General features: G+C 39.6%; 1 protein-coding gene across 1 annotated transcript in view; it reads right to left on the bottom strand.

Moving 5' to 3' along the window:
* Window positions 1-17,619, bottom strand: part of LOC108045342 (optomotor-blind protein) — a 63,969-nt gene extending 46,350 nt beyond the window's left edge. Inside the window, 1 exon segment of the mRNA XM_017124639.2 lies at window positions 15,551-17,619. Coding sequence (XP_016980128.2) covers window positions 15,551-16,602 — 1,052 coding nt within the window. The 5' untranslated portion in view covers window positions 16,603-17,619.
* Between the last annotated feature and the right edge of the window lie 3,302 nt (window positions 17,620-20,921).

The raw sequence follows: 20,921 nt of genomic DNA, 5'->3' as shown, positions 1-20,921 counted from the left end.
GTTCCAGGTTCCCGGGCTCCAGGCTTCAATGCTCCGGGTGCCCAGTTCCCAGTTCTCAATGGAGAAGATTCAGATTCTAAACGAGCTGCGTTTAAATGTTGTTAACATAGCCGACATGCGGCTGAGAGACAGGACAGCCCAAGGACCGGATTCTAATGTGTCCCACACACGGCGAACTCCAAGCCTCCTCATCGTCGTCATCATCATTATGATCATCTTCATCTTCATCATGATGCAGACAGACAACATACTGCAACTTGTTTCAGCCCACAGAAGAAACTAAAAACAAAAAAAAACTCAAAAAGAGGGCCCCATTCATGGGTGGTGTGCACTGAGGTCCCAAACGCATGTTTATATAATTCTTATTTATGATCGAACAGCGATAAATTCGCATTCTCCCTCGTTTGCTTGCCTTTGCGTTTTGTTTTGTTGGTTTTAAATAAATCAAATCAACACGATTCGGAGAAACCTCCTTCCAATTCTCCTCTGAAGAGCTGATAAGCTCCCAAAAAAAAAAACAATATATAAGAAATATGAAGAACCCCGGGGGAAGAATCTCGCCAGAGAGATCTACTGTTCACCTGTTCAATTCTGTTGGGCTTCTCCTCGAATCTGTTCGATTCTTTTGGTTTCGGCATGGTCTTCTGTTGATTCTCCTGCTGCTTGGAGCTTGTTCTTTTTCTAAAGAGATTTGGTGGTAAGTCGCATTGAAGGCAGCTGGTTCTGCCACAAAATCATATAAGCTAAAGGAGCCTCTAAGATATATTTTTATATATTTGTATACCCTTGCAGTCAAAAGTTTGCAACGCAATGAAGAGCATATAAAATATATAGTCTTGATCAGCATCACGATCTAGCCAAGTCTATTTGTCCGATGATTTGTAAAAAAGTTATTCACAAGAGGACGTCCAAATTTAATCCGATTTCAAAGTAGTAATTGTTACCTACAATTGGGCTTGTAGTATCCATAACTTTACCAAATGTAATCCGATTTCAAAGTGACATACCTCAAAAGACTGGTGGTTGGATTCTCTAAAAATCTGCATTCAAAATTTTCATTTTAGCGTTGACCGACTTTTTGACCCATTTTCATGTTGGTTATTTCTAAGTTTTCGATGAGTGGCCCAAAGTTGACCCACAATTGGACTTCTAGATTCCATAACTTTACCAAATATAATCCGATTTCAAAGTGGCATACCTCTAAAGATTTGTGGTTGGATTCTCTAAAAATCTGCATTCAAAATTTTCATTTTAGCGCTGACCGATTTTTTGACCCATTTTCATGTTGGTTATTTCTAAGTTTCCGATGAGTTGCCCAAAGGTGACCCACAATCGGACTTCTAGATTCCATAACTTTACCAAATATAATCCGATTTCAAAGTGGCATACCTCTAAAGACTTGTTGTTGGACTCTCTAAAAATCTGCATTCAAAATTTTTATTTTAGCGCTGACCGACTTTTTGACCCATTTTCATGATGGTTATTTCTAAGTTTCCGATGAGTTGCCCAAAGGTGACCCACAATCGGACTTCTAGATTCCATAACTTTACCAAATATAATCCGATTTCAAAGTGGCATACCTCTAAAGACTTGTTGTTGGACTCTCTAAAAATCTGCATTCAAAATTTTTATTTTAGCGCTGACCGACTTTTTGAGCCATTTTCATGTTGGTTATTTCTAAGTTTCCGATGAGTTGCCCAAAGGTGACTCACAATTGGACTTCTAGATTCCATACCTTTACCAAATATAATCCGATTTCTAAGTGGCATACCTCTAAAGACTTGTGGGCTGATTCTCTAAGAAACTGTATTCAAATTTGTCATATTAATGCTGATCAATTTTTTTAAGAGCTGCAAAGGGTATGTATACTTCGGCTTGCTTCGGAGGCATCGTTTCTTGTTTTCCAGTTTATTTAGAGTTGGTCAAGAATATGTTCTTGCAATTTATTCCTTAGCAGCCCATCTTGATCTAACGTTTCTTCCCAAACATTCTTTCACCTCTTCGTGACTTTCATCCAGTTTTGAGACGCCATATCTGCCTCTTGTGAGATACCGATCTTGATCCAGAATGGGAATTCTTTTGCTTTTTGGTGGCTGGTGGCGCTCCCGAGGACATTGCGTGCTCTTCTTCTGGTGTGTGTCAGTTGTGCTCAAGGACTCGGGACCCCGATGACCGATGGCTGTCATAAGGCCAAAAAAGGGACGAATGGCCATACGCATATTTTTGCGGTCATACGAAACGTTCGAAGAGGAGAACAAACAGAAACTTACAACTGCTGCCGTTTTTTTTGTTTCTTCTCTTCTTCAGAGTTTCTTCAGAGCCCCTTTCCTTTCCTCGAAGAGAAGGGGAATCTTTTCTTTTGCCCGCAGCCAGAGTCTACAAAAGGTGTTGACCAAACAACAACGGCAGCAACTGGCCAAAACACGAGGGGCAAACTGGGTACACGCGTCTTAACAAGAACAACAACACCATGCTTCTGAAGACCAAGAAGGCCAACTGAAGACTGAAGACTGGGGACTGAAGAGAGTGAGGAAGAGGAAGAGAGCAAGTGGTCGGCCCGGCTGCAGAAAAGCTGTTGAGCGCATAAAAAACGTTATAAATAACACGCTCGAGCATTTAACGCGCCAAACATGTGTTCCACTGTCCAATTTGTGGTCTGTTTACCTTTTGCCAATGTGCCTCCGTTCCTGGAGAGGCCAGAAGATGGAGGAGTGGAGAGGGTTTCCAAGAGATAGCCAGATAGGTGACCACTCCCCCGGAAAACTTGCCAAAAAGGGAAACTAAAGCTCGAAATCAACAGCTGATCCAGCTGAATGATTAAGGATAGGCGGAAAACGAAGTAAGTTTTAAGAAATAAGGGGAAAGGTTACGAATACTGCGTTAGTTACCAAGCCCAATCTGCAAAACCAAATGACATCCTAAAAATCAAATCTACGAAATAGATCAAGGGCAGAATTCGTATACTTTATTCCAATTATCCCAATTACCATATCGAAATGAAATCCAAAGTATATAAACGATCACAATCCCAACTATCTCCAGCTTTTTCGATAGGCCTCTTTTGATTAAAGCTATGATGACCAAAGCACAAAACTGTTATAGGAACTAAGAAACTATTAAATACCCGACTGAAAGGCAACCTACTACTTTGGATCAAGGGCCAAAAAGCAAGGATCGTGAAGGGGCAAAATAAAGACAAGGAAGCCAATAAGCCCAACGGCCTTTAATGATAATAAAATGCAGATACAAACGACACTGGACAAGTGGCCATATGAAGACGACGGGAGGGGGAGAACCAAAGGAGACCGAAAGAGACCGAAAAACAAACAAAGCTAAACGAGGAGAGGTTGAGAGATCGGGAGAGGAGAGGGATCAGGATGAGATCGGACAAGGGGTGATCGAAGGAAGGAGGGAGGCGGGCAGAGGATGTGGCTTACCTGGCGCTATAAGGACGGATCAAACAAAGAAGGACAAAAACAAACCTCCCCGAGGGTTGCGATCGGATCCCTTCAGGCAGCTGACCTTCTCCCCCCTCCCCCATCCACACTCTTCCGCCGCCCCTTTGTCTTCCCATTTTTGTGCGATTCTGCTCGCAAAAATCGTTCAAGCGCCGGCGAACGATTCCCGCAGGGGAGCGGGAACAGGTTGAGCGAGAGGGATTTGACCAGCGGACCGAGAAAAAGAGCGAAGAGAACCGGAAGAGGGAGGAGGAAATAGGGGAGGAGGCTGGGGTCTTGCTAAATGGGGATTACCTTCTATTGTGTTCGTTCGAGTCGGCCATCCAGTTATCTCAATTATGCTAATTAACCAAGCACTTCGAAGGAAAGTAACGAGTGCGGATTTGAAAAACATTGACGTTGCTGGCATTTAACATAATTTAAGTTATAAAATAAAGTCAACATAATATAATCAGTCTGGCCTTTAGGTCATATTTTCAAATTTCATAGAAAAGTTGTTTGAAGAGTAACGAGTAGCGAGTGACAACAAACGAGTTAGAAGAAACAAGTAATAATAATAATGGGAAATGTAAACATTAGAGAAGCTTATCAAAATATTAATTACTAAGATATGCGATAAATGCTCACAAACAATTGGATAAGTATAAAAACATCTATGGAATCTGAACTGTAACGACAACTAGTAACGAGTAACGAGCAGCGTGTGATGGAATTCCCCAGGCGATGTGAATTCCCGCAATTGACGGTTGTCAATCACAGTTCGGATCTGGCAAAGTTGTTTCTGCCTGTCACCTAACTTGTTCCACTTTCTGTTTTCCCCACCTCCTTCCCTTTTTTCTCCCCCTCTTTCTTTCTCTCTTTCTCTCTCTTTTCTTCTTCCTCTCCACACACGATTGCACACTTGCACTTCCGTTGCATTGGTTTTCGCTGGTGTTGTTGCTGGGGCCCGATTGCAATTGTTGACTGCTGACGACTGCCTGGCAATTGGCAGTGCAACAAAATAGCTATTGACAAATTATGACCAACTAAAAGTAATTACACGCGACGAGAGGGAGACGGCAGATAACGAGTTCTGCTGACAACGCGTTAATAGTACAAATAATCAACGAGTGCAGCAGCAGGCAACAACAATAACAGCAACAGCGTCAAGAGCCGCACTAAACATACACTTAATATTAATTGTTTTTTATTAACACGATCCGGCTGCTGTATACTGGCTTTGCTTTTATCTTGCTCTTCCTCTGCTGCCTTTTTCATACCCTGTACTCGAAAGTGGGGACTACCGAACCCAACACAATTCTGAACAAAAGCAAATCTGAGAAATTTATGTAGTTTAAAACATTTATATAGAGATTGGGGATCCAAAGGATATTGATTTTTAAGGAATGTGGAGCGAGGAAATTTAGTATTCGAATATTTAGTTGACTTTTGTGGTTCAAAACTTCTTATGGGAATTTCGGATTAGTTCAATTGGAACCAAAAGCATGCTTTTAAAGCAGAATATTTAAGTGACCTTTGTGGTCAAAAACTTAGCTTAACTTATTTTTATTCTCTGAAAAATGCATTACATTTTTTAACCCCATAATTTATTTAGATTTAACATACTTCTATGAAGGATTTTTGTGTTTTTGAGGCCAAAAGCATGCTTTTGCGGCAAAATAAAGATAAAGGGTATTACTTTGTTGGCAAGTTTTTGACTTCTTTGTTCTTGCTGGCTTTTCTGCTGTTTTATTGCGGCCGTTGCTGAGATTCATTAATAATTCAAAAAATTGCACATGGCCGGCGGCGATGACAGCGACGTCGGCAGCGACGCCGGCAGAGGCGGAGCGTGTAATCGAGTTGTTAACTCAAAGTGACAACGAACGCGAGCAGCGACGCCGGCGTCGCCGTCAGAGGCATGTGCACAACAACAATTAAATGCAGTCAACACACGATCGGAAAAAAAACAGAAAAAATATATTTGTATATTAACCAGAGCGGCCAAAACGACAGAAAGAGATGGGGAGTGTGACTTTGACTTTGTTGCTGCAATTGCTTTTAATGCTTTTAATGAAATCAACACTTTTTACTGCCACTTGCACGCAATCTACTTCTTATACATATTTCTTTTTTTGTCTCGCTTGTGTTTTTTTTCTTACGCCCGGCTTTTTGTTTTTGGGCTGGCAGCTTAATTAAAAGCCAAAACAGCTAAAACATATTTCGCGCCTTTGTTGCTTAACAATTAAAATCAACAACAACAACAAAAGCCCAACTTCACACTCAATTAACGCGATGCAGGCAGACAAACAACAAAAAGTAAAACAACAAACAAAAAAATATAACAGCAAAACAACACCATACATATGTAAAGCATGAGGCGAAAAAGTTTTGCTGCTGCGATGAAAATATATATGTATATGTATGTATATATATTATTTTTTTTCGTCACCCACTAGAAGAAGTGGGTGGAAAGGTGAGTGGGAGTTCTGCAAAACGCAGCATAGACTGCAAAACTTTTGTTTGCCGTTAATTGACTGCACACACAAAATAACGGTAGGAGGTGGGAAAAAGCCACAGAGATAGGACGAAGGATGTAGAGAGCAGCTGCTAAAAAAAAGTTTCTTAAAGCATCGTTGGTGTAATTGTTGGTGTAATTTTTTTAAGTTATTGGTTTAATTTTTCTTATAATCTGTTGAAGTAAAAATGATAACAATTATCTTATTTGTTAAAAATATATTTTTTAAAAACTTTTTTATGGGGAAATTCTTTAAATTGTTCGCGAGTCTTAAATTATCATTTCATTTAATTTTTGGTATAATATTTGTAATTACTTTTCAACAATTATTGGTGAAGATTTTATTTTTATTGGTGTAATCGTTGAAATTGCTATTACTATATTTCTTGACTTAGTTCACATTGTAGTTGTTGGCAAGTTTACCACTGCTCAGTTAAAAAGACTTGGGCATGAATGCAAACGGATAGCACACGTCATTGACACCTAAAAGCAACAACCACAACAGTTCAGTGCCACTACAGTGAGCTCTCGACAACGAACACAAAATATTTAAGTGATCTTCAAACATATAATCACAAAATATGTCGTAAATTTAGATTAAGATTATTTTCAATTACATGTTCTTTCCAATCCAAGAGTCTAAATCTCTTCATAGATCATTCTGCGAGTCTCCACTGTATCCTGAGTGGGCACAGTGGACCCTCCCTCAACCTCCCACCATCCATTCTGTAGATGTGCGTGCGTAATTGCCTTTTGGCTTCGTGTTAATTTCCCTCGTGGAAAACCCTCGACAGGAAAAACTGGAATGGGGGAGACCCTGGTGTAGGTGCTACATAAATTTGATTTTTATTTTCCCAGAAAGCCGAAGCCGAAATAAGAAGAATTTTTATTCATAAAAATCAAGTGGCAACATAAATTCGTGTGTGTTACCAAAAACGTAAGTGGCTGGCCGCCTGTGTTTTGTGCTGATGCTTGTTCTTTTCGGTTTCTGATTCTGTTTTTGTTTGGCAGTTTAATCAGGCAAACAGAACACGCAGAGCAGTTAAAACTCACCAAATGCCCCATACAATTTGTATAATTTTTCAGACCAGAAAATATTAAATAAATATGCACACACATACACACACAGACACATGTGCATACCAGCAATAATAATAATAAAGAAAAAATAAAACCAAAGCAACTCGTCAATTTTTGCCACTTAAAATTCATAAAGCGTCGCCCCAGTCTCAGCTCAGCAAACTTCGGTGCGGCAGAATATATACAATATATAGAAGCAAAAATCGGGGAATCGGGGGAGCGGGGAAGAAGAAGAGGCTACCAGGAGGATTGCATTAAACTAAAACTTAACATTTCCAGACCAAGACATTTATTTTTAGCAAGGTAAATAAAACGAGTTACGACATTTATAACTTTTAAGGGCTTAGAAGCTAATGCAACTTTTGCAAGTGTCTATTGTCTGAAATCTTTTCAATTTACTATCAGCTTTTATATTTCTAACCTTTTTCACAATAGGCAGATTCAAAAGCCCTGCCAACAAGTACAAATAATTTGTGTGAGTTTTAAACAACCTGAATTAAATATCTACATACGTTGCTCTTTTGAAAACGATACTTCTAATTTCTGGAAAATTTAAATACCATCAAACCGCTCTCCATCACTTAGAGATAAGATCAGGTTCAGGTATATCGCATAGATCAAAAGGATTAGGGGACCAGCTTAACTGCCTGCCACGTTTCCGCGAAAATTTCCCAGCTCAGTGAGCGTCCTTTTTTTTTGCCATCGTGTTCCTCTGTGACTGAATTTTTTTTTATTTTTTGGCCAATTAGCGTTCTAATCAAGTGTAAACTAATGCTACAAGCCAAGCCAAGTTTGCTTCGAACGCGTGAATTTGCCACGAGGACAAAAGACGAACCAAAAAGGGTAAACAAAAGGTAATAGAAGGAAGAAAATCAGTAACGAAAAAAAGTTTGGAGAAAAAATTGGTAACGAATGAAACCAATAGGTTGACAATAATAAGTAAAGAAAACTGTAACGAAAGTAATGTTAGTAATAAACGAAAAATTTTTGAAAATAAAAGAAAACCAATTAAAAATGAAAATTAAGAAAACATCTAAAACAAAGTGTTAGGATCCAAGATCACAGGATGCTTTCGGTTGAAATTTTTTTTTATGAAAGAGAGAGCTAATTTGACTAATTTGATCGGTGTGAGCGAGCGGGATAGCGAGAGATCGTCTTTGACTTTGTTTCTGCTGCCGCTTTTGCCGGCGATTTTCCTTTGATCTGCCATCGTACATCTAGGAAATGTTTGTCAAATTCATTCGACCGTTCTCATTGTTTTTGACATTTCTTTTAGTCTTGGCTGTTGCTTCTTCTTGTTGTTTGTGTTGTTGCTGATGTGATGCTGCTTCTTCACCTCCTTTCAGTTTGTCGTCTGCTCGATCACTTTCTCTGCTTTTGAGAGAGGCTTTTTCTCGCTTCTTTCATACTTTTTTGCTCAGTGGGCCCCAATGCCAAACACATGTCCAGCTAACAACTTGGATGCATTGTTCTCTGTCCCACAGAAATCCCACTGGCGAGAATACAGCAGTCGTCAAGAAAATAGCTCTAAGGATAACTATCATAATTTATATTGTTACAAAAACTCAGGACTAAAACCTATACCTATACCTATAAATACCTTTCAATTCATTTTCTAAAATGTTTTTTTAAAGGATATTACCTAAGAGAACTAACCACTATTAATCCACAAAATTGTTAGATAAAGGTTGGAGTCTGTATTACAATTTGATTATCTTAAGAAAATATCCTTTAAGATATTGGACCTAAGTGCTATATTCCTGACCTTGTCTGTACGCGATCCCCTCCCCCTTTTGCCGACCCGATTTTTGAGACTCCAGCACTCCACGCACATTCGTCAGGCATTGTCGTTATTTTTCTGGCGCCAAAAAGACGCCGTCTTCGTCCTCGCTAGCTCTGTCTCTTTCTCGCCTCGCAGGCCCTCTCACTCGCACTCTCCTTGCTGAGTTCGCCTGGCATTCAGTTTTTGGTTTTTTTTTTTAATGCTGCTCCATTCTTTGTGCGAATTTTTTTTTGTTTTTGCTTGTTGTCTCTCCTTTTTCTGTTCGGTTTTGTGTTTTTTCTTTCTTTCTTTCTTTTCTTTTCTTCTTTTTGGGTTCTTCTGAACTCATGTTGTTCATTATAAAGGACGTCATCATCGTCATCGTTTTGGGTTGTTGCTGTCGTTGTTGGTTGTCATATTTTGCGTTGTTTGCTTTATGCATTTCCAAGTTGTCCGAGGAGCAAAAGAGGAATACAAGAAGAAACTAAAAAAAATTGGAAGCCAGCAAATGCGTTTTAAATATTCCATTCCATGCAATTCAAGGCGGGCTGTTTCGAATTCCGGGCGTTACTAGTGGTTGTCAAGGGTTTTTGGTGGTCAAATGGTGTGCCAATTCCACGGTTCCGTTGTGGTCATTTTCTGGATAAGTACTTCTTTGCGAATTGAAAGGTTTTAGACATTCCTTGGTATTTCATTCCGTTGTACCCGTGTTCCATTTCCATCGTTCCGGTGTTGCTTTTCTCAACGACTTTTCCTTAAAAGTGATAATCACCCATTAGGCTTATCAGTTACCCACCAAAACTGGCGTCTCATTAGCCAAGCGGAGCGTGTAAACAGCGGAGTTCTCTCGATTAAGCCCGAAACCATTTAGCGGCATTTTGTTACCATCAATTTTCGGCTGGTTGCGGTTCTCTGACCAAAAACTCAGACGTCATTAAGCCAAGTTAAGAGCACCGCTAGCCGCGCTTCAATTTCCAACTTCCAACTTGCAACTTCCGCTGCGTGGGCGCTTTATTTTTCTTTCTTTTTTGGGGAGAGGGGGCTTGATTTTACCGGCGACGGAAGCGCTCACTTAATTAGCCGAACCAAAAAAAAAAAACAGAAAACAGAAATTTTGGTGTTCGTCAAATTAATTTCCATTTAATTCCAAGTGGGCGTAAATGCAATTTAAATTAACAGCCACCAAAATGCGCCACTTCAATGTCTCTCTGTCTCTCTTTTTCTCAAACGCTTGTCGCTTTTTAATTTGTTCAAATTTTTTATGACATTTTTATTGTAATTTAAGCAGCGTCGGATTCAGATTTGGATTTCGGTTTTCAGTTTTTGGGTGGTGCGGATTGTAGTTTGAACAAAACGGGTTTGCTTTTTTTCATACATACTTTATAGGCGCAGATAGGGAGACCCATTTGTTTTGGAGGGTTAGGATTGAGGGTTGTCAGTCAGTCGGCCATGATTGAAATGGTTGTCTTGTGAAGATCACATAAAAAACTAAAGGCATTTTCATTAGGGGATTATGCAAGTATACTTCTATAGAAGCCATGATAACCACGGGGTTACTGGTGCGAAAATAATTGGAGATTTCATATATAAAACTACTAGCATCTTTAAAATAATAAAGTAATTCCGAAAACACGTAACAATCTATAAACTTAAAATATATTTCCATAAACTGTGTTACATGTCAGGCACATAACGGTAGCAAATTGCCCACTAACAATTTTTGTAAATAATTACCGGTTGCATATACAATTACCTATTGGATCCCACCGATTTCCCATAAGCTCTATCCTGCGAAGCCGGTGAAATCAATTTGAAATCAAATTACGCGCAAATTATCCAAAGGATTCATGAATTTTCCAAGAAGTACCGCGATACCCTAAGGATATATGTATATGTATACCATATATACCATATGTAGAGGAACTATCTATCGCTATGCCAATTATTATGCATTTTTCATTAAGCTGAAAATTGTCAAGCGAATTCGGTGCGGGTTACAAAAAAAGGAAAATTGCCGAGGAAATTTCTAAGCTGCTAAGCAAATTAAGTGTAATTTAGAAGGGGGGCTTTCCTTTTATTTCGTGGCACCCCCTTTAACCTTTTGCGTATTTGTCAACTTAGCACATCGATAATTTTCCAGCCCCTTTGCAGGACGACAATTTTAACACAATTATGAAAAACGTTTCCAAGATGGTGGAGCAGGGAAAATCGCTGGATGGGTGGTCCTTCAAGGGTTGTACACTATAACAAAATTTCGTCCTCAACCCCCAATTGACCCCTTTACCCCGCCCGCTAATGACTTTGTGGAGGACAACGAAAACGGAAAAAAAAAACTAGTAGGCAGACACGCCCATTTAATTGAGCCTACGGCTTAGAGGAGGTGGGCGTGAGGGGGCGGGGCAGGCCAGTGCACTTTGATTGCGTTTTGTCGCCGTCAGCTGAGTTTTTACCCAAAACGAAAAAGCAACGGAGAAATATACAAAAAAAATAAATATGGAGGAAACGGAAAATTTTTATTTATGAAAATTAAACAAGTGAACTTTGACAGGCGGTTGCCCAGGGGTTGACCCCAGAAAAAAAGAAAACCGGGGGAAAAGTGGCATAGTGTGTGTCCTTTGGCGTGTCATTAAATATTTTTGTCTGTCACATTATCGCATGCCTGGCACAAAGTCTGACATCAATTAGAAATTTAGAGGGGGCACGATAAATACACAGGAGAAAATTTATGGTAAAAGATTATCTAATAGCTCTCGAAAGCGAATATAAATATCTGTGCACAATCCAAATAATCTACAACAGGGAATATAAAATTCATATTGAGTTTCTAGCTATTCTGTTTATAGAATGGGGTTTCAAGGAAAGATTCTACGCCTATAAATTGCCACTTTCAATTAGCTAGAATCTTGCGAAATCAAAGCACTCTCGCACCATCTTTATAAATGGGCTATTTATTGCTTTTCTCTATCTCATTTCTACGCGGGGTCAACACTTGATAATTTTTGACATTTTTTCTATAGATTTTTTCAATGGTTTCCCTGTGTGCTGGCATGCTGTTTGTATTTCAAATCTTATTTGCTTGACTTTCGCACTGAAAGTGTCGCCAAGTGTTCAGGGGTGTGGAAAAAGCGGGGACGAGACTTTATTTATTTGCGCTTAGACGGCAATTTCAATTAATTGATAAGTCACAGCAACAAGCTGCAAAACGCAGAAAGATTTCACGCAATTTGCTTTAACGATTTGATTGCCAGCGACAAATTGTGAAAAAGGGAGAAAACTAATGGAATCGATGGGCAGAACTATAATTATAGTCTTTAAATTATTAAAGTTAGTTGATTTTAATTTAAAAGGAATAAAGAAAGGGTACAATATGGACATCATTATAACTTAATTCTCTATCTAAATTAAAATACAAGCTACAGCATTTTACAAATGATTCTGTTACATGACTTATTTTCCAGCTTTCATTTATTTTCAGCTGCCCCAAACACGTTAATAACTTTATTGAATGAAAAACTACAGCCAGAAACCTCAAATCATTGCATCAATGAATCGAAACAAAATTCGCAAAAAAAAATAAAATGGGAAGTACAAAAAAGTGATTGAATCGAGCCAAGTGAATGCAAATCCACTCGCAAAACATTCAAGTGGCACTCACATGGAGAGGCGAAAAAAAAGGGGTGGTGGTGTTTTCCAAGGGGGCGGCAGGAAAAACAATAATTTTGACATTGATGATGATGGGGCAACGGCAACAGAAGCGGCAACAATAATTCTGTTTGCTGTTTTGCCATTTGGTTGTTGCCTGTTTTATTTTTTTTTTCGCACGTCTCGCAAGCATGCAACAGCAACAACAATAACAGCAACAGCAACAGCAGCAACAACAACTGAGTGTGTGGCGTACAAAAAAGTTGCAACTTACATACAGCCTTAATCTCCATATGTGTGCTAGGTACAAGTACTTAAAACTTTTACAAGCCACTCGGGGGTTCCCCTTTTCTCTCTCTCTGCCTCTCTCGCTCTCTCCCCATCTTGCTTGCTCCCATTCCTCATCTAGGGCCGGCCCCCTCCCCCTTCTTGCAACAATTGCATGCCACACTTTGGGGCAAGCCCCAGCCACTCCCCCTTTTTCCCTCGCCCCTTTTGCAGGGTCATGAACTCAGAAGAACAGAGAAAAAATTGCATTAGCATATCATCCATCCAACGTAATATATTTTTTAATATTATGGTAGTTGTATAATCTACAATTTGAATACATAATATTTATTATAACCATTTGCAAGCTTATTCTTCTTCGCTAATTATTAATTTTAAAAGCCTAGACTATCCAGTTTTATAGCGAACTATTAGTATTAAAGTACATATTACCACATATCACTTTTGCAAATACAATTTATAGAAACTCCAGACCCAATATAAAACTATGGGAATTTTAAGGAATAATACTTAAAACATTTCAAAGAGGTTAACTAGCTGCTAGGATATGTATAAATGCAATATGATCTTATAATTCCTAAAATAAGAGGAATCTTTTAATTGCATTTTTGCCGAGTGCACATTTTTTAAAGCGGAAACTCAAGGGACTGGTTAAAGGATTTTTTTTAAGTGTTGTATGATTGTAGTGGTTTTTTATGCCCATGGCTAGGGCACTTCGTTTAGTTTCACACTTCAAGTCGCCAAACTGCTAATGAGCTTAAGGATATGGCCAGGAACTCCCTTCTCCTTAAGCTCGAAAAATATAATTTTCACCAACTTTTTTGGTGTGTGTTTTGTTGTTTTTGCGGTTGTAGTTTTTTGTTTTGTGTTTTTTGCGTGTGTATTTACCCAAGTGCGAACAACCAACAACAAAATGCAACTACTTGCATAAAACTGGGGGCGTAAGCGTGGGCGGTTGGCGGCGAGTGGGCGTGGCCAGGGGCCCTAGACACCTGGCCAGACGTATTCGCAACTTTCAGCACACAAAACTATTTGCAAATATTTTATTTTTGCGCTTATTTCCACTTTCTATTGGTGTTGTTGCCACGCCCACGCCGCCAGACTGGCATTGAAACTATATGGATATATACATATATATATACGTGAATATATATAGAAAAAGGGGCGGTGAAGGCGTTGGCCAAAGAAGCTTAGCCGAGGCGTCAGGCAATTTGTAGCTTAAAAAAGCAACAACAGAAGCTAATTGAATTTGGCTTGGTGGGCAATGAATCACCGTAAAAATGAAAGAGTAATTGAAGGACATAAAAAAGAAAATAAAAAAATTTATACTTATTTTTAGGATTAATATTACACAATTGTAGATGTTCTTACTTTTGGAAAATAGCCTTTTTCTAATCATAAAGATGAATTATCTGATATATAAATAACTAATATGCATATTATACATATTAGATATTTCATATTTATGACTAGAAACAAATACTGTTACCAAAATATTAAATTAAGGAATCACTCTTTTTTATTATATAGAAAAAGGAAGCACTGCCTTTTAGCCCTGAATTTTTGCCAAGTGTGAGACGGCACTATCTGGGACTTTTTTGAGTGCATTCACAGCTGCCACATCTTGCACTCACTTGACACTCACTCCACACTCACTTTGAGCATGTGTGCGTCTCCGTGAATACTTTCTCAAGTAGGTGTGAAGCTCAAAACGCATTTTCACGCGCCAACGCAGCTTGAATGTCAACGTCGTCGACATACAATCATCATCGTATCATCATCATCTTCTCGAGGGAGAGAGTCTGAGTTTCTGAGGCTGATGACATGCTGGAAAAATGGAAAAATTCAAAAAAAAAAAAAAAAAAGGGGAAGAACAGGGGCGTCTGTTCACCTACTTTCAGCTCAACTGGGCGTGGAACTTGGGAGCGGTTTTTAACGGCTAAATGGGAGCTTGAGACGTCGCCACACGTGCTCAAGTGCCCAAAGGTTGTGACCTGACCTTCGGCCCGGGAACGCCTCGAGATTCAACGGCCGGAGATCTGTGTCCTCGATTGCCAAAAGCTCGAGAAAACCCAATATAGCAGCAAACATTTCCAAAATACTATTTTTATTTATATAGAATTTGGTTTTTACAAAAAAAAAACAATTTTATTGAACCATTAATATTGCTTTCACAATTTGTTCAATACAAATATTGTAAGCTTTTAATTCCACTTAGCGCAGATTTTTGACAAATAATCATTAAATATTCACACATTTTAGTTTAACCTTTTTAAATACGGCACATATCAATGGAAATACATTTTCCCTAAATGGGCACTCAAAACTCTGTCAAATAATATGAATACCGATTTAGGACATGACACCTTGTAACACATATGTTTTCTTACAAACATAACAATTTAATTTGGTATTATACTATTATAATCTTCACAAGTAATATTTGTTCCAATTGGGGATCCTACAACTTGAACTTCTTTTAAAACCTAATGTCAGAGGGATTCCTTCCATATAAATAAATATTCTATGAGGGAAGAGTTCTATATAGACAATATATTTGAGATACACTTGGAACACTTTGATCTAGGTATCATAGGATACCCATATATGTAACTAGAAACTCTATTGAAACTTGGGATCGGTACCAATTGGAGCACTTTAAACCGATTCACCATAATTAATCCTGGCTTGGAAAATCCACATTTTCATGTGGTCACCTATTTCCCTAGTGATAAGTACCTTTTGTATACCCCATTTGGAAACATGGAAACCCAATACTGAGATCGCTTGCGGAAATACTCTGTAAGACGCAATGGATAGACTCACCTGCCGCTCTTGGTGATGACCATTTCGGTGCCCAGCTTGTGGAACTTCTCCCACAGGTCCTTGCCCTCCAGCGTGACCTTGGGATCGTCGACGACCCCGTCGTCCTCGGGCTGCAGTGCCCGCAGGGGGCGCATCGCCGGATGCAGCTGGTGGGCGACGGCCGAGGCAAGGACGACGTCCTCGGCGGTGGTGTAGGCGCTGGCCAGGTGGTGGGCGTGTGGGTGGGCACCCGGGTGGTGTGGCGGGAAGCGGAGTCCGCCGCCGGGATATAGGCCCGGATGTGGTCCGGCCGGACTTCCAGCGAGGGCGGCCAGTGCCGCAGCGGGAAAATAGGGGGGTGGTGGTGGTGGGGCCTGCTGCTGGTGTTGTTGTTGGAGGTGGTGCGGCGGTGTGGGTGGCGGTAAGCCCGTTACGCCACTGGGTGGTGCAGCGGCACCCGTATTTGGTGAGTGATGAGCCTCCCTTGCTGTTGTTGTTGTTGTTGGGTGGTGCGATGGATGGGCAGCTGTGTTGTTGTTGGGGGGTGGTATTGACGGTACACCAACAATTGTGGGCGGTGGTGGTGTCCCAGCTGGCGATGTTGTATCTTCGGTGGTGCTCAAATGGTGTCCTTGTTTTTGATTCGTATTATTGTTGTTATTATTATTTGTATGGTTGTTGTTGTTATTATTATTATTGTTGTTATTATTATTGTTGTTGTTGTTGGAACTGGAGTTGTTGGTGTTGCTGGTGGTGGTGGTGTTGCTGCTGCTGTGGTTGCTCTGCGGCGATAACTGCGCACCACCACCCGTTGGTGAAACGGCCACTAGATTATTGGTGTTATTATTGGTGTTGTTGGAATTGTTGTTGGAGTTGTTGTTGTTTCCGCTGCTGTTACTATTATTAGTATTATTACTGTTGTTGCTACCCGCCGTCAACAGCGAGGATACGCTGAAGTCAGTGGGTCGTTGCGTTAGCTGCAGAAATGGATGATATGCCATCCCATTGGCAAATCTAGCGAATGGATCCTCAGCAGACTGATGAAGTAGCAGCTCCTGGACGTCGTATCTCATCACATAACCGTTTCAAACAACCAAGTGCGTCATGCAGAATTGATTTCCCACGGCGATCTCTGTTTTAGGGATCTCTCGAAAATGTCCTTAGATGATTTTTATTTTTGTTCTACAGGTACTTGTTTTTATACTTGATTTTTAATTTGGGATGGGGTTGACATACACTGGCACTCTCTTTTTCTTCAGTTGTTGTTTTCAAAAAAATTCTTGTTTAATTGCTATAGAAAAAATGGATTTGAATTTTAGTTGGTTTCGCCGCTTGAGATTTTTTTGAGTGTTAAATCAGTTCCTGCCTTGATTTTGGTTTTCATTTTATACATTTTGATCAGTGTCGTTTTCAATAGTTTATTGTTTATTTATTAAAACTTGAATGTCTTTACTTATTAAAGGATTTATAGCGATTGCTGCCCGAGTCTTAGGATTGTATAATAATAACATTTGCTTTGCCCAGATTTGAGGTCTTAAACTATAGTTTTTATTTGAATAGTATCATACGCATTGTATTTCAGCTCATTTGATTGATCTTTTGTTTTTTTTTTGCCTTTATCTACTAAGTTTTGTAAGTATTTCTGGATTTGTGCATTCCTAATAGGGATTTTTCACTATTTTAAAAATGTTTTTGGCGTGATTATGAGTTTTTATTCACCTATTTCTTTTCCCTTCTTTAATTTTTTTTAAATCTATGGCTTTTGCTGCTTGGATTTTTACTGTTTTAATAGTTTACTTCTTTATATAAGATTTTCTTGCGGTAAATACCAAATAATATTGTTTTAAATAGCCTGTATAATTATAATTTGTAAAACCGTTCCCTAATTTTGTTGGTTTTTAAAGCATATAATCCTAATTTGTTAAAAAACAAATTCTACGCTTTAATTTACAGCCCTTATTTTAGTGCTTTTCAAACATATTTATTTGTATGCAAAACATATAAAAATTTGTTTTGCTTTTTTGACTCTAAGCCTTCCGTATTTTGCTTTTGGGGCTTTAAAATTTATTGAAACTATTTTCTTAATTGCTTATTTTCGTTTTTATTCTCTCTTTTGTTTGCCCTTTCTTTTTTGTGGCATGCTTTTTTGTTTTGTTTTCAATTTTTGCTTGCCTTTTCTTGTTTTGGCGACGGCAAAACGTAGAAAATATATGAACCTTTGTTTTTGTTTCTCTTTTGCTTTTCTTCTTAATTTCACTTGGCAATTTTAAGTTTACTCATTTTGCCGTTGCATAGATGTTGTTTTGTTTTGTTTGTTAGTTGTTTCTTGTTTGTTTGTTGTTTACCAATAAGGAGAACGCAAAAAAAAGAGCACAAAAGGGAACCCGGTGAATTAGGAGGTGAAAGAGAGAGCCGAAACACGACGAACGAGGGGGGAAAGCAACAAACGACGAATAAAGCGGCAGACGACAAAACGGTAAACGACGGGCGACAAACGACAAAGGCGACAGAGCGGCGATGACGACACGAACTACACGCCGGTCGCATTCAAACTGGAAACTGGAAATGGAAATGGAAATACACACACGCCGAAAATAAGCGACGTCGACTGCGCTGCCGCCGCTCGCGCTCTCTCGCTCTCTCCACCGTCTCTCTTATGGGCGTGCAAACGAGATGGCCGTATAGGGGGTGCATGCGGCTAGTGTTTGAGTGCGAGCGAGAGAGCGAAAGAGTGTTGAGTTTCTTCGGACAGAGGGCGTGTGCAAGTGCGAGAGAGAGGGAGAGAAGGTGAGAGTGAGAGGGCGAGAGAGAGAGAGAGGGAGTTCCAATAAGAAAAGCAAAAACTCGAACCAAAAGTGTTGAGTTGACGCCTGTGTGTAGGTGTGTGTGTTTGCGTGTGCGAGAGTGTGAGTGTGAATGAAAGTGTATCTGTGTGAGTGGTTCTATGTGTGTGTGTGTAATGGGAAATGGCACCAACCAACGAAATAACGAAAAATAACGAAAGCAGCGACGTCGCTTCAAAAGCAGAAAAAGCGTGTTAGAAGTAACAAGCCAGCTGACACCACTACAAGAAGAAGAAGAAGGAGTGGGGGGAGAGAAGGATATGAAGAAGGAGGGAGGGACGTGCGAGAAAAATCAGTCGGAAGATAAAATATCAAATGAATAGTTAATTAAAAGTAAAACTAACAGATAACATAAAGAAGATACAAAAGAAACAATAAATGATGAGAAAACTAGAGTTAGAATAACAATTTAATGAACGAAAAAGAGTTTAAAATATTAAGTAAATTGTTAGAAAAATTGTATTTCTTTAATATAAACGAGGAGAAAATATAAAAAGAGACGTAATCAAACTAAGAGAAAATGATACAAAATTAAAGGGACAAAAAAGAAAAGAATACAAATTTTAGAAGGAGCCTTAAATATGAAAAAATAAGAAAAAAGCAAAATCTCAAGAAAGCCTTAGGAAAAAAAATTAAACAAATACAAAAAAAATAAAAAAAACTTCAAATATATAAAAAGTAGTATTAAACAAAAAAGGACAGAAAAGAGAACCGCCAGTGAAACAGAAGCTAGAGGCAAATGAAAAAGGACAGTAAATCACAACCTTCAAAGGGGGGTGAGGCGAAAAGTGGGCGTAACACGGGGGGCGGCAGAACGGCAAAGAAGCAAATAATGAAAAAAAAGCAGCCAAGTTGACAAATGACGCGCAAGCGAAAAATGCGCTTCAATGGTCAAATGTTTGCCGAGGGGCCGGGGAGAAGAAAGGGGCAGGGGTATTTGGTGAGATAAATGCGACGGGGGATGGAAGGTGGTTGGGGGGTGTGGTGAGATAAATAAGGCGGGTTGAAAGGGGGTGGCATTTCTCGGCCAGAGATAAAATAAAGCGGCTGCGAGAAGCACTTAAAGGCACAAAAGTTGACCTACAATGACCTCCAGACAATCAAAGACACTGCTCGTAAAATCACTTTGGTAAAATGGGTAGAATTGTGTTTTTTCTTATTAGAAATAACTTAAAATAAATTAAAATGAATGTCGATCACTTATATTTATAATGGTAACAAAAAGTACCCAAAATATCTGCTGCTAAAATAATAACCAAATGAGGACGATCCTCAAAAAAGAATGCAAAAAGTTTAGCTTTAAAACGGAGATACATACATCCTTCAGCTATGGGCTATAAAGCTTTTAAGCTAACAAAATTATAGGTCGAAAACAGATGCATAAGTCCTAAAAACGGTTTATCCTTAAATTAATGATTATATCTACTCGGAAACATAAAATAGCATTCGTTTCACTGGGATTCTAAAAGTTATGATAAATGGAGCCAGCTTTGTAGGTTATTTGAGGGTTATGTTGTGACTCTTGTGACTTGTATATATAATGTTTTCCCACTCTGAACCATCTTAGGCCCCCTTTGACCATTTTTAACCCTCCTCTGCCTATTCTAGCCTTCCTCATCCTCTTCGTAATCTCCCTTTTCGCCATTTGGGGCGCCCTTAACCCCCTTGACCACCTTAGCCCCTCTACTCACTGTTTCTAGCCCCCCTCCCCCTGCGCACCTTAGCCCGCCAAAAACTAAACGCTTGTTAGACGCTTTGGCAGCTTTTATGCGTCCCTAAAATGTAAATGAAATGATTTGGGATTTGCTAGGGGGTGGGGGTTAGCCGTAGAAACGAGAAATTCGCAAGTGCGAAAAAGCAGAAGAGCAGTGACGTACGCTGACGTTCACCTCTGCCTCAGCCGACATCGCTGCCTCTGCCGCTGCCTCTGTTGACGTCGCAGTTGACGTCGACGTGTGACAAAAGTTGTCGCCAAAAGTAAAGCTGGAGCGCAAACACAGCGAGTGCGAGTGAGATGGCAAAAGGCGTGCAAATGAAAAGGCAACCGGCTCAAGTCACCAACACCAAGAAGCCAAATGTATTTTGTCACACGTACGAACTCACCCACACACACACATAGAAAGAGGAGACAAAGAGCGAGCTGGCAATATGGCGGCTTTACCGTGTGCAAGAAAAAGACGGCAAGCGTCTTGTGTGACAAGTTTAACCACAAACACACACACACACTTGCAGAGAGGAGAGCACAATCAAAATGGAACCTCTAATTCGCTCTCCTGCGCAAAAGGGATGCAAGATGAGGTGACAACATTTGTATCTGTGTGAGTGTTTGTGGTGTGAAAAATTACAGCAAAAGTAGCGACGATTTTTTATTTCTTCGCTTTTGGTTGGTTTTTTCATCTCTCTTTTTTGAAGTTTTGTTTTGGCGTGGGTGCGAAGAAAGAAAAGAGGCGTAGAGGGAAAAAAGGGCGAAGAGGAAATGCAGTTTTAATTGGTCTACGGATTTCTATCCCCTAAATAAATAAATACCAAAAATTAAGGCAATGCGATAA

The sequence above is a fragment of the Drosophila rhopaloa genome, unplaced genomic scaffold (genome assembly GCF_018152115.1).
Source record: "Drosophila rhopaloa isolate 14029-0021.01 unplaced genomic scaffold, ASM1815211v1 contig_3, whole genome shotgun sequence".
NCBI lineage: Eukaryota > Metazoa > Arthropoda > Insecta > Diptera > Drosophilidae > Drosophila > Drosophila rhopaloa.
Note: the sequence above shows the minus strand (reverse complement) of the source record. Positions and strands in the feature narration are given on the sequence as shown.